The sequence below is a fragment of the Phragmites australis genome, chromosome 8 (genome assembly GCF_958298935.1).
Source record: "Phragmites australis chromosome 8, lpPhrAust1.1, whole genome shotgun sequence".
NCBI classification, from domain to species: domain Eukaryota; kingdom Viridiplantae; phylum Streptophyta; class Magnoliopsida; order Poales; family Poaceae; genus Phragmites; species Phragmites australis.
The window spans coordinates 699616-712673 of NC_084928.1; the positions used below are offsets into that span (position 1 = coordinate 699616).

At 42.5% G+C, this 13058-nt stretch overlaps 1 protein-coding gene across 1 annotated transcript; it reads right to left on the reverse strand.

Moving 5' to 3' along the window:
* Nucleotides 1-4900: 4900 nt before the first annotated feature.
* Nucleotides 4901-9080, reverse strand: LOC133926112 (uncharacterized). The gene is made up of 2 exons (XM_062371880.1): nucleotides 8353-9080; nucleotides 4901-6580 (listed from the first exon to the last, which is right to left on the reverse strand). The coding sequence occupies exons 1-2, from the start codon at nucleotides 8811-8813 to the stop codon at nucleotides 5272-5274; spliced, it is 1770 nt and encodes a 589-aa protein (XP_062227864.1). The 5' UTR covers nucleotides 8814-9080; the 3' UTR covers nucleotides 4901-5271.
* Between the last annotated feature and the right edge of the window lie 3978 nt (nucleotides 9081-13058).

A 13058-nucleotide genomic window follows, 5' to 3' on the forward strand; every position in this document is an offset into this window, starting at 1 on the left:
GCCCCGTTAGTAGTTTTACGACCAGCAAGAGAGCAGTGGAAGAGTTATGTTCAAGGTAGGTAAATATTTGTTATGCACTGCAGTTCAAATATTGTAGTGTTATTCAAGCTTGATTGATCCTCTGCATCTTGTAGGTTTAGGGTGCAATATGACAAGAAGGATGCTGGCCTCTCCATGCCCTGGATTCATATGCTGCCATAGTTCAGTGTGTGCCCACTGGATGTGGACGAGGCTACACTTATGCAGCACTATGAGGTGTACTTGTACGTCCTGTTTGGAGGCATTATGTTCTGCAACACGACAGATGATTATGTCGTCCCCCATATCGTATGGTTAGCGAGTCAGCTCATTTCATATCCTTATAAGCTGACATCTTATAGTTGAGGATCTGTTGTACTGACTGCAACCTACAGAGGATTATGTGATGCAACCCAGCGATCAAAGAAGAAGGAAACTATTACAAGCTGCCTACACCTCTTACAGCTATGGAGTTGGGAGTACCTCCCGGTTTGTCGACCTTAGGTGCTCAAGAGCTACTATCCAGTCTCTATCTATGATGGCATTGCAGATGACATGAGGTCTATGATGGGGTATCGATGGATTCATGCCAGGCTGAGGTGGAGTCAGCAGCAAAATCATGGTAACTACTCTTGAGTGATCAGTGATCTGGACGTCCTCAGTGTTGATCTCGTGGAGTGAGATACATGGTGTATGACACGAGTGGCCAAAATTGCAGATGGAGGGCTCATTGCATCCTCTTGTTGGCGTGACGCAGACTTATGGTTGACCATATGCTTCTTGTTGTACATGAACAACATGGAAGTATATTTTAATAAGCGTATATAGAGGCAGTTCGGGTACCGATAAGTGGTGCCAGCACCTCCCCCACGAGACGCCGAACGGACGCACGAGTAAGTGTGTTATTGTAGGTAGCATTAGTATCTTTTGGCTATCCATGTTAACAAATGATCAATGTTTATGTCACATACAGGAGGAGCGTATAGGGGGCAGAGGCATGCAGGACTAGGCATCTGTGAATGTCGAGCACCTAAAGAGCTGGACAGAGTTAGCAGCAGTGGATGTTGTCATTCCTACTGGACAATACGACGACGCCACTTACTGAGAGTACCTTTCATGGTACCATCCGCGCACGCGTGCCACCTTACTCAGCGGATGTGTAGAGCCGGCCCCCATACCCTTCCCCGAGGATCGTACTCGCCTTCTTCATGTTGTGGTACGTGATGTGGTACTTATAACGATTTTCATTCATTAAACCTCGCTATTACTGACATGACCCTCATCTTCTACAGAGCAAAGAGGCGTACGAGATGCATATGCAGGTAGGGCAAGCTTATGAGGAAGCAAGTGGGTCATCAACGCGGAGGGATCAGAACCCTCTCTGGACTACATGAGGACGAAAGGATCCGGCTTCCTATCTGTTATACATGGTCTAGTTGGCTGTGCCTCACGATGGAGGGGGTACGACAAACCATCCATGGACCCATCTCGTACCTCCCACAGCAGGTGCTCGTCCAGTACCCGTGAGGAACCAGTTCGGGCATAGTCGCGTGTGACACCTTCGGCTTCGGAGCACCATGTGTCATGTTCCGGTGCTGAGGCTGAGGAGTGCATGCATGCATCTGCCCCTGAGCAGTTTACACTGGGTACACAGGCCCCGCAGTGGATACAGCCCCAGATTACGAGGACACCTCCGCTTGCATCATCGACTCATCACAAAGACGCCATTGACTGCTCGCAGTAGATGCCTGACTGGAGTGGCACGCATGTGTTTGACTAGGCTTCTGCAATGCAGGCCGCCAGCTTCACCGATCTCCTCAGCGGACAGTACCCCTAATATCCCGATGCACATAAGGGTTCACAGTGGTACCAACAGGGTCAGCCTTTGGCTCACCCGACTCCATTGGAGCACGTTCTAGGAGCATCCACACTTCCGCATGAGGATCCTTCATCATGGTACATCCAGGGCCGAGTTAACGGAGCGGGATACACGTTCAGTGGGGTCCCATAGGGCATGACGATGATGATGAGAAGTAAGAGCACGTGAGGCAGGGACCAGCGCAGGCTGCTGGGATGAGAGCCACACACCCGCCAGACACTTACACTCCTGGGGATTGCATGCGGCGACGGCGTCGTTGAATAGCTAGTGCAATTTTTGGTGCATTTGTATTTGTTAATTTAATTACTTTTAATTTATTCAATGTAATTACTTTTCATTTGTTGTTAATGTAATTATTTTTCATTTATGTAATTTTTTGGTGCATCATCTTATTCACGGTATTGTTAATTTAATTACTTTTAATTTTTTAATGTTTGTCAAATAATTATGGTATATAACTTTGTTTTAAGTTATTTATTAAGCATTGTTACATATTAATTATGATATTTACTACTAGTTTATTGTTTCGTAAATATTCAAGGAGTCATGCTTTGTTGCAGAGCCATAACGTTGTAGTCAGGGATCAATAAATCTATTGCGGGGTCTTCAAGTACAACATTTCCATGTGCACCTATGATGATCGATATAGCACTTAATGCATCCTTGCAGGTTATGCGTGAATAGAAGAATAATTCCTTCAAGGAGAACAACCTAATGGAAGCCATGACCAAATTGCATGCAAGACTTTTCTGTTCTGCGTTAACCGCTCCGTTCCAACATGTAACCATTGATGACCTTAGGGTCTTGTTGCACGAGCGGTGTCAAACATATCTCAAGGTGTGTGAACTGGCCGACCATCCTTCTGTGCTTGGTTTCTCTAGGAGGCCAGTATGCATCCCACATTCAGGTTTGTTATTTTCTATTTAGTCACCCTACTTATCTTTTTTCCATTGATTCGAATGCTCCTATTTTGCATTAGACGTTCTTGGAAAACGCACAGTTGATCAACAGAGAGATCACAAACTTCTTAGTGATGTATATGCTCTTCGACGGAGGTGTGATGCCTGGTTTGCATAGAAGACGACAACGGTCAGCAAACCTAAGGGGTGCATGGGTGTCCTCTACTACTCATCCAGAAAATGACAAGGACGATGATTTTATGCCCCCAATGCCTCGTCGTTCCAGCGGCCATATAGGAGAAAGTTCAAGAACCACTGCAAGAGGATGTTCGTGCACCACATCGAGATGACGTATAACCGACAAGGAAATAGGACATGGTAGTACCGTGATAGCTCAAGATAACGATGACGACGATGATTTCATACCACAACGACCCCTCCCTCTGTTGCCTCCATCTCCGGAGAACATTGATGACCCTAAAAATGATGGTGGGTTTGCTGGTATCCATCTTTACAACTTCTCATCACCACCTTAGAGATGACAAACATCTTACCCTAATAGCATTGACTGGTACAACTGACATTCTTCCGCTAATTTACGTCGCCACTTTCTTCCGCCATCTTGAGATGATGTAGGTATTCAATATCTATGCACTATGAACTATGCAAATACTAGGCAGGACTATTTATTTTGTTTACCCTTCTATTTCATTAGTTCAGTTCGATGGATGTATGGTTAGTGTTTTATATTAACTTACTATGTTATGAACTATTTGTAAATTTTATATTTAATCAATGTGATGGTAAGTTTATTATATTAATATACTATCCAAGCATATTCTTTTCAACATATAAAAAACATTATTTAGATATTTATATAATTATCATTCCATCGGACCCGCTCACGTACTCATGAATACACTTCAGTGCATACAGACAACTACTTCATCTCCACCACAAGCTCGTTGTAAGTCAATTATAGTCGTTCACAGCCTCAATTGCAAACACACACTACTGTAACCACACCCTGGTGCCAGTACAACACCTATATCGTGAGTCAGACTTTAAACATGAAGTGACCACACGACTCAGCTTTAAGCATGAAATGACAACATCTGTCTGTATCCACCGGACTCGCATGCACCCAAAGCACGTACAACACGTGACTCAATCGGCGTGATTTTGGCAGCTCAGGTGCCGAATACAGCATTGTACGTCATATTCGACATCTCAATTACCGAATATAAAGAGCTTTCGGCACCTGAGGTGCCAAATACGGTACTGAGTTGCCGAAATCAATGGGCTTGGGCTGCTTTCGGATTTTGAGGACTGAAATCGAGTTTTTAGATTTTTGATGTGCCGAATACCGGTACTAGATTTGTAAATACGTCGGTATGTTATCTATTTTCGCAAATATGCCGGCGTATGTTGTCTATTTTTTCACTTTTTCCCTTTTTGTTCTTTTGATTTCAGGCGTAGATTGACTGCATTTTGAACCTTATTTTGGAAGGAATTGTATGAGTCGTCTGTTGACTTTTGAACCATGGTGAGGTGAGAGATCTTCGAGCAGGTAAAGACAAGAACACAAGAAGAAAAAGGAAAATCCTGGTGTAAAGAGCTGACCCCAAACAAACTCTGAAAGAGCAACTAAGGCTTGATTTTGTCATGATGCTGTTTTTTTAGCCGTTATTAACTTTGATATGCAAAGTATGTGTCGGATGCCCACAGCATGAGAGAATAAAAAGTTCGTTTTCTTAATTTAGCAGCACTATTCGATCTTTCGTTCGTTCTGATGTTTAGACTTTTAACAGATGCGTGCAAGTACAAATGTCTCGTGCGATGATCAGCAGATAAAGTCAGAAAGAATTGCATCACATGCTGTTGAAATTAGCCCAGATGCAGCCTTCCGCAAATTAAAAAATTGGCTTCAACAGTTTATAAAAACCGGAAAAAAGTCGTAAGCAACTTGCATTGTTGTCTTGAAAAACACTATTGCATCAAATGACGCGATGTGCCCTTTCATCAAACATTGTCTCATTATCGAAAAAATATCAAATGTTATGTCTAACCGGGCGAGCAGTAAAGTGCTAAACACACCAGGAAATAACGACGCACGAAATGGCAGTGAATGCATTTGACAAGTGACTAAGCACTACAAAGATTACAGGGTAAGTTTATTTCACTCTACACAATCACATATTTCGACAGATATCATGAAGCTCGACTGCTAGAGATTTTGGGTTGGGTGATGAACAAAGAACCATATCATCAGTTACAGTTGTCTTCCAAGCAAAAGAATAACACATCAACAACTAGCACACACTCTTCTACCACTATGTCATCCATCACCAATAAAAGGGGCAAAGCACTGCAATTAACAGTGTCACTGCAACAAGACCAAGAAACAATCCTTCTCACAAGTACAACCTCCATAGCAATGCAATCTTTTTTCCTCCCAGATATACCATTTAATCATCATACCCTTCCCCTGCCTTCGCCTGAATCAGCGACTGCGCTCATGCTCTCGCCTTTCTCCATGCCAAGACCACCCAGCCTCTTCTCATCGTCCATTCCCTTGAGATGCCCTGCAGCCTTCAGTGCCCCTATGTTGCTAACATTGCCAAAGATCAGCACGATGATGCCAAGGAAGCTCCCCAGGAATGCAGCAGCAAATGATCCTCCAGCGCGCCCAGGGCTAGCTGATGCAGCAGCAAAGCCAATCATCGCACCGATGCACCGCACAAATGCATACCAGACCGCAAATGCGCCCTCCTTCCCTGGCGGTGAGGCGTCGAGCAGCAGGATGCGACCAAACGAGTACAGTACACCATTGGCAGTGCTCTGGACAAGGGCAATAACGATGATGTGTGCAGCCCTCCACCTGTGGCCCTTGAAGTAGAACCCAGCACCGGACACGAATAGGCAGATAATGAACCCAAGCAGCTGCATGCGAACAGCATCAGCACGAATGATAATCTGGATTGGGTGGAGAAGTGGAAGTGAGATCAACGGGAATAGGAAGTAGAGGATCCAAAGCACAAGCACAAGGACTGGCTTGATGCAAACACCACCAATAGCATAGAGTGTGCCACTGGTGAAGATACACATTGTGGCAAAAGATGACAGCAACACTGCAACCAAGCTTCCAATGGCCTGTGGGTAACGCACAAGGGTCATGCTGTAGCTGAGCTTGGTAAAAAAGTTGGGCTCAATTGGCGTGGTGGGTGATGAGCTGCTAGGCCGATTTGTGAAGAGACCATGGCAGATGCCAATGAACCAGATAAGGCCACTGAAGATGGAGACGACCCACAGACCAGTAAGCTGGTCAGTGCGCCGCAGCATGTGGTACATGAACGCAGCCATGAGGGCAGCCCCAATGCCTCCAATGGCAGTGCTATACAGAGTGAGCTGGCTGGCAGCAGCACGACGGCGAAGAACAAGGTGCTTGCCTGAATCGTGCGCAGCAAGGCCACGGATCATCAGTCCAAGATTGCGGGTGTGCACCGCCTCAGCAACAATGATTGCTCCAGCAATGAAGAGGATGTAGAACAAGAACACCCATACTGTCTTGAAGAATCCAGTGAGGAGGCAGAAGAATGAGCCAAAGGATGTGGCAGCAATGAGGATGAGTGACTGGTACTGGCCACGGTCGAGGTGGTGCGCAGTTTGGGTGAGGATCGGCGCCACAATGAGGATGCCTATAGCCCATGATAGACCACTCCAGCCCAACGGTGACATCCGGGATCCATCAATGACAATGGAATGCCTGGTCAGCCTTTGGTACCTGTCCATAATTCACAAATTTGGTGTGAGCATGTATGATTTCCTTGCATAATATGAACATGTAGCAAGTAAAAAGTTCAGGACAGATTTGAATAGAAAATACGAAAGGATGAACAAAAACATAAACACAAATACTACATATAACAGATCAAGTCATTCACTAAGCCGATCTGTGAGTTAGGGTGTCAATGTTCAAACATTTAAGAATGAACAATCAGTTGGCTGGACCTGGTGCAATTTAAGAACACACCTACCAGTTGGCTGGACCTGCAGTTAGCCATCTAAAGTATTTTTGGGAAAAAAGCAAAGAGCTGTTCTGTAATCACAACGGTTAGGGGCCTCTTTTCCTGTTCAAAAGGAAAAGGGACCAAGGCCAAAGAGAAGAGGCAAAGCATGGGACTGCTTTTGCGCACCCTTTTTCTTGGTTCTATCAAAAGTGAGACAAAGTAATGTAACACCCAGCTATGCCAACCAGATCTATCAGCCAACACTGCACAGATTGCAAGAGAAATTTACTGCGCAGTGAGTAGTAACCAGCTTAAACTTGGGTCATTTCCTAGCTGCATTCCTATTTTGAAATGAAAACTGGAAGCTATATGAAGCAAGGATGCAAGTTTCTGAGCAATTTAATGAGATACACAGGTCTCCACTTGGCACCTCATAAATTTCACACTTACGGCTTCCCCTGCCCCAATAGAACCCCTTTCCTATCTCAGGAGTACCCATTTTTCGATTTCACCACCTAGTGTTGAACGTTACAAAAAAATGTTTACAGATACACCCCTAAGAATTTCTTGCTTGACCTTATCCTCCCAAGAAATCTTGTGAGCCTCACCATAGAGAACTAGCAAAAAGAAACTGACAAAAAAATGCGCAGTCCAAGACCATGTCTAGAGCGAGAAAATACAAGGAAAAGAACAACTGAACTTAAATAGATCTAGGGTATGGAAATGGCCTCGCTCAACTTAGGGCCAAACAGTATCACCTTTTGGAGCTTAGCTCACGAATCTCTTATCTGCTACGAATAATGGAGAGCAAGGAAATATGGAATATCTGAGGAATCACGGTTTTTTCTTTTAGATTTTATTTTGCATACACACCAGATATGGACTGAAGGCAGGAAAAATTCAATCTTTTAGCTCCACTAGAGTTTCTTTTCACATTTAGCGTAAGGGGCAGGAAAAATAAAAGATATAGAAGAAAGAGTAGATAGAACACGAGGAGTACAGCATGCAACCTATGCTCCCTTGTTTGCTAAAGACAAACAAGAACTATTTGTAAGAAGACATCAGGTGGAAATCTCAAAAGCAGACACTAGCTTAGAGCTCTTAAACAAGAGGAGCAAGGGGGTAAACCCTAGGGAAGAAAACCTCAAGGAAAAACTCACAGATCACTAGCTCAAAGTTGTAGTGGAGATAAAGAAATCTGAAAGGCACATCTTACCAGTCCAAACCAACTCTTACTCTTCTGCACTCTCTTAGTTCTTGTGAGGAAAAAACAGACTGAAAAATACACCAAGAAGAAAACAAATCTCTCTTTTTTTAAAAAAAAAAAGACTCAGAAAATAAATCATTTACCTACTGAGAAAGAAGCAAACTGAAACACCCATCAAAGCTCAAAACAACAACCCAAAAAAACAAAATAAACGAACCAAGAACTCAAAATAACAGGGGGGGGGGGGTAAGGAAACAAAGGGGGGAAATTCAAAAGATTTAAGTAAACAAGGGAAGGTAAGGGGGCTAGGCAAGGAGGTGGAGGTGGTATGTCTCTTACATGGACATCTCATGGACGGAGCAGGTGGCGCCCTTGACGGTGTACTTGGGGTCCAGCGTGAAGTCGGAGGAGGGGAGCGCGACCTGCGTGACGATGGCCGGGAAGAGCACCGGCAGCAGCAGGTGGGTGATGAAGTAGGAGCAGAAGCTGTAGATGTACCAGCCCACCAGCTCCACCATGGCCGGCGGCTCCTCCGGTATCACGTACGCCGGCGCCGCCGTCTCCCGGCGGTACGCCTCCCTCACCACCTGTATCTCCCGCGCCATCTCCTCCCCGGGCGGGCCCCCTCCGCCGTTGTTCCCCCCGCCTCCACCGTTCCCGCCCCCGTTCTTGCCTCCGGCGCCGCCGCCGTTCTTGGGCACGGGCGCCTTCTCCTTGACCGCCGCCGCCTTCTCCTTGTCCTCCTTCTCCAGCGCCTCCCGCATGCTGCTCCGAGGCTGCGGCAATGGCTGCTCCGACATTGCTCCTCCCCTCCTCTTTAAGCAGCTGCTGCTAGGTGGGAGGAGAGAGAGTGAGAGAGAGAGAGAGCTCACGGGCTATGAGGAAGTGGTCCTTTTGAGGAGACCTTGCCTTGGGTTTGGTTCTTGTGTAGGTGTGTATGTGTGAAAGGTGGCGGATTTGAAACTCGGGAATGAACTGGGGTTTTGGGAGGGGTGGGGAGCTGAAGGAGGAGGAGGAGGAGGACTGCCGGCATGGTGCTTTTATTGGGGTGGGGTTCTGCTACGGGGACCAAGGAAGGAGGAGGTTGGTGTTCGTGAGTTGGCTCAGGCCTTGGTTGCGCTGGAAGGTGTCTCCATGATCTCGATGTTGTATTGCTACTCCACTCGCTTGTGATTATGGGCTGTTTGCTTCTCCACTGAGAACCAAGCCAAATTTTGGTTAGGTCAAAATTAGGTTCATGTTAAAATAGGAGTAAATAGAATAGTGTTTGATACGATGTTAAGTTAAAAATTTTGCCGGCTAAAAATCAGAGGAACCATTTTAGACGTTAAAATCTTACATAACTTTACTATAAAAAAATTAATTGGCTAAATTTTTCGAAGTATGACCGAGATTCAAACAGGAGCTAAATTTCCTAGACATGGCTAAATTTTAGTTTCACTTTTTAGTCAAAAACGAAACAAGCTAGCGCGTTCTCTTCTCTTTTGTGTTCTTCTTTGTGTGAATTTATAGTACCAGAAATGGGTGTTATGGACAATTGTCTATGCCCAACCTAAAATTCATTGTTACCATGCAATAGCAATACCAAAGAAAGAGCTTGCGATGGTGGTATGGTATATTATAGAATGGTGACCGCAGGCAGTTGGCATTTTGTGGGAGATGCATATACAGGGACCAGTAAAGAGTTGGTTGGTTTTGACTTATCCAACAAGGCTAGGTTGTGTAATTTGTTGGCATATAAGGGATGGCCTTTTTGTTTTCTTTCCGAAGTGATTGCAATGGATAAAACTAATGAGTTTGCATCAATGCAGTTTACTAAGTAATAGTATTTCCAGTGCTAAAATCATAGCATCACTATATTGTAGGACCGGGAACGACGATGAGAGAGGAGTTGAATAGATATTTTATAAATTTCTTGTAAAATAGATGGTCTACTTCTTATTCATTTAACGCTTCTCAAAAATGATAAACAGAAGCATAAACTTTAAGAGAGAGAAAGTGAAAAAGAAAGTTCTACAATATGATTCTACGAATGAAATATGAATCATAGTCTCTATTCAAGACTATTTCATGTGTCTTTAAGTACAAAAGCTTGAAATTTGAACGAAGAACAAAGCAAAAAAACAGTCACCGAAAGAAGAATAACTCTCTAAGTTGATGATTTAAAGATAAGTGGATTCAAGACCCTCTCAAATATATGAGCATATGAACGTTTATGTCTCTAGCAATAAGAAGAACAACTTCCAAAGGTTGAAAAATCACAGTTCAAAGGCAAAAACAAAAATTGATAAGAAAATCATAACCGAGAAAGGGAAACTTACAAACTTGCAATGGAACAAGTAGAGACTAGAATGAGGAGAATTCAAGCATATGCAAAAACATAAACTGCATTACTCAAATAGATCAGCCCTATTTTAAGCAGATTACAAGAATTTTTCCTAAAAAAACTCTCACCTATTACATAGGCTAAGTACTCCATATTCATCCAACCAGTCTCAAAAACGCACAAACAGAAGTATAAACTTTAGAGAGACAAAACAAGATAGAAAATTCTAAGATATTATAACTCTACGGATGAAATATGAATCATATGCTCTATTCAAGGTCATTTTATGTGTCTTTAGCACAAAAGGTTAAACCTTCAACGAAGAACAAAACAAAACGACAATCACCAAAATAAGAGCAACTCTCCAAATTGATGATCTAAACACAAGTTGATTCAAGACCCTCTTAAATACATGAGCATATAAATATTTATGCCTCTAGCAACAAGAAGAACAACTTTCAAAGATTCAAAAATCGTAGCTCAAAGAAAAAAACGAAAATTAACAAGAAAATCACAACCGAAAAAGAAAAACTTGCAAACTTGTAAGGAAACTAATAAAGAGACTAGAAGGAAGAGAATTCAAGTATATATAAAAACATAAACTTCATTCCTCAAATAGGTTAACCTATTTTAGGCAGGTTACAAATATTTTTCTCTCAAAAACTCTTACATATTACATACGTTAAGTACTTATCTTTCTTTACTCTAAAACCTTAGCAGTAGGCTCTCAAATGGGTGGTAAAAGAGGCTCAAGTGGCTGGTTCTAACTCTCATATAGCTCTACCCCTCTATTTATAGGCCTAGAAAACTTGATCCCTAAGTTTCCTAACTTGTTACTAAAATACATCTCTCTTGTAGTACACTCTCACCTACCATCGAGGATATTTTGATCTATTTCTTGCTCCGTCCATCCAACGGCCACGACGCCTTCACAGCTTAGCTTCGCCTCGATGCAAGCTTCATGATGGTGCCAAATATTCCTCTAATCTTTCCACGATTTTAAGACTTGACCGTGAAACCCTCTGCATGCTTCTCAAAGCATGACTCGTCACTTGCTTACACCTTAAGCAAGCGCTCCAATGTCGACATGTTTACCCCATCTTACGATCCTAATCACCGACAAGTCTCATCTGCTCCTGATCCCTCAGACGCCTTGTCACTTACACCAGTATCCCTTTCGCTTGACTTTGTCAACACGTCATCTTCATCCTCCGTTTCATGCTTTGCTTGACCTCCATGTGTACAGCTAGTATCACCCTTAACTCTGTCCGGTCTCCTTAATCGTTCGGCATCAAGCATCCGCTTAACCCCGATCACCCACCAACGACCGTCAAGTTGCATCTGTCACCTTCACACTATGAGATAAGTAAACACATTTCTCCAACTTCAACTCCAATTAATCCATAATCAAAATACTCAAACCAAGCTCAAGCAATCAAAAACTCGATAAATCAAATTGACAATCTTATCAATCACTCATTACATATAAACCAGGGCATATTTTAACTTGGTTTCTCAATCTCGACAAACCAAATTGACAACATCTCAAAGCACAAAGATTTTGGTTTAAAGGAGATATGCTCATCCAATTGAACAAAAACTCAAAAAAGAGTAAAAATATGTCACTTGGCATATGAAAGATTATATAAGACCTAAGGGAAGCAAAGACAATCCAAAAACCTCAAAATAACAATAAAAGCTCAAAAACACAAAATCAAATTATCCCACTTGATGAATGTGTATTTTTCATTTATGTAAGATTCTTCTTTGTGATTTGGTGCATATTTTTCATTTATCTCCTTTTCCATTCATTTCTCCTCCTCTGGCAATACAAACATTAAGGACAAAATATTATACAATACATGAACATGCAAATCTAATGAGCTTTCACAAGTATACCACAAAGCATTTGCAATTGTTAGAAACGTCAAAGGGCTATAGGAAGTAGAGGATGAAGTTCACAATTGCACAAATGCTCAAAAAGAGACAGTGATACAAGAACATAAAGCTTCATAAGTTAAACCTGAAGAATTGATTGACGCATTTAATTTTACATAGCCGAATCATATTCAAAGCAACCACCACATAAGCATCCACTCGTGTCAAGGCAATACAAGTATTAAGAACTAGCCAACTTTAATCTCAAACTAGCCAAACAAGCATTCATGATAGTAGACTTTGCGAACGCTCATATATGAAACCAAAACTTAGATAGATCAAGTAATTTAAAACAAAATTGAGCAATTAGATACATTTCTTTCATTTTTATCCTCAAGTTGCCTCTTATCCAAACAAAATGTTGCACGACTGGTACGACAAACATCTTAAGACTTTAAGACAACCGTATTGAATCATATTTTAGCACAAGATACTTGATTTCATAAGATTATTCATATTTTCATAAAGAATTAAGTTTTCACATGATCAAGTCAAGTAGTGTCTTTGCGACACAAGGAGCACATGTTTCCCCAAGGTTCTATCATGAGCTAAACATTTAACAAAGACAGAAACCATAGTGCGATGTTCTCAAATCTACTGACTTGAATCAAGAAGTCTAGAGCAAGATATTCATCGAACTAGCCTTAACACAAGTATTGACTAAGTCAAAGAAATTATGAATATGATGATAAAAAAATATAGCATTTTATAGTCTACATAATTCATAACACAAGCATTGACTTGTCACTTGCTAACACCTTAAGCAAGCGCTCTGATGTCG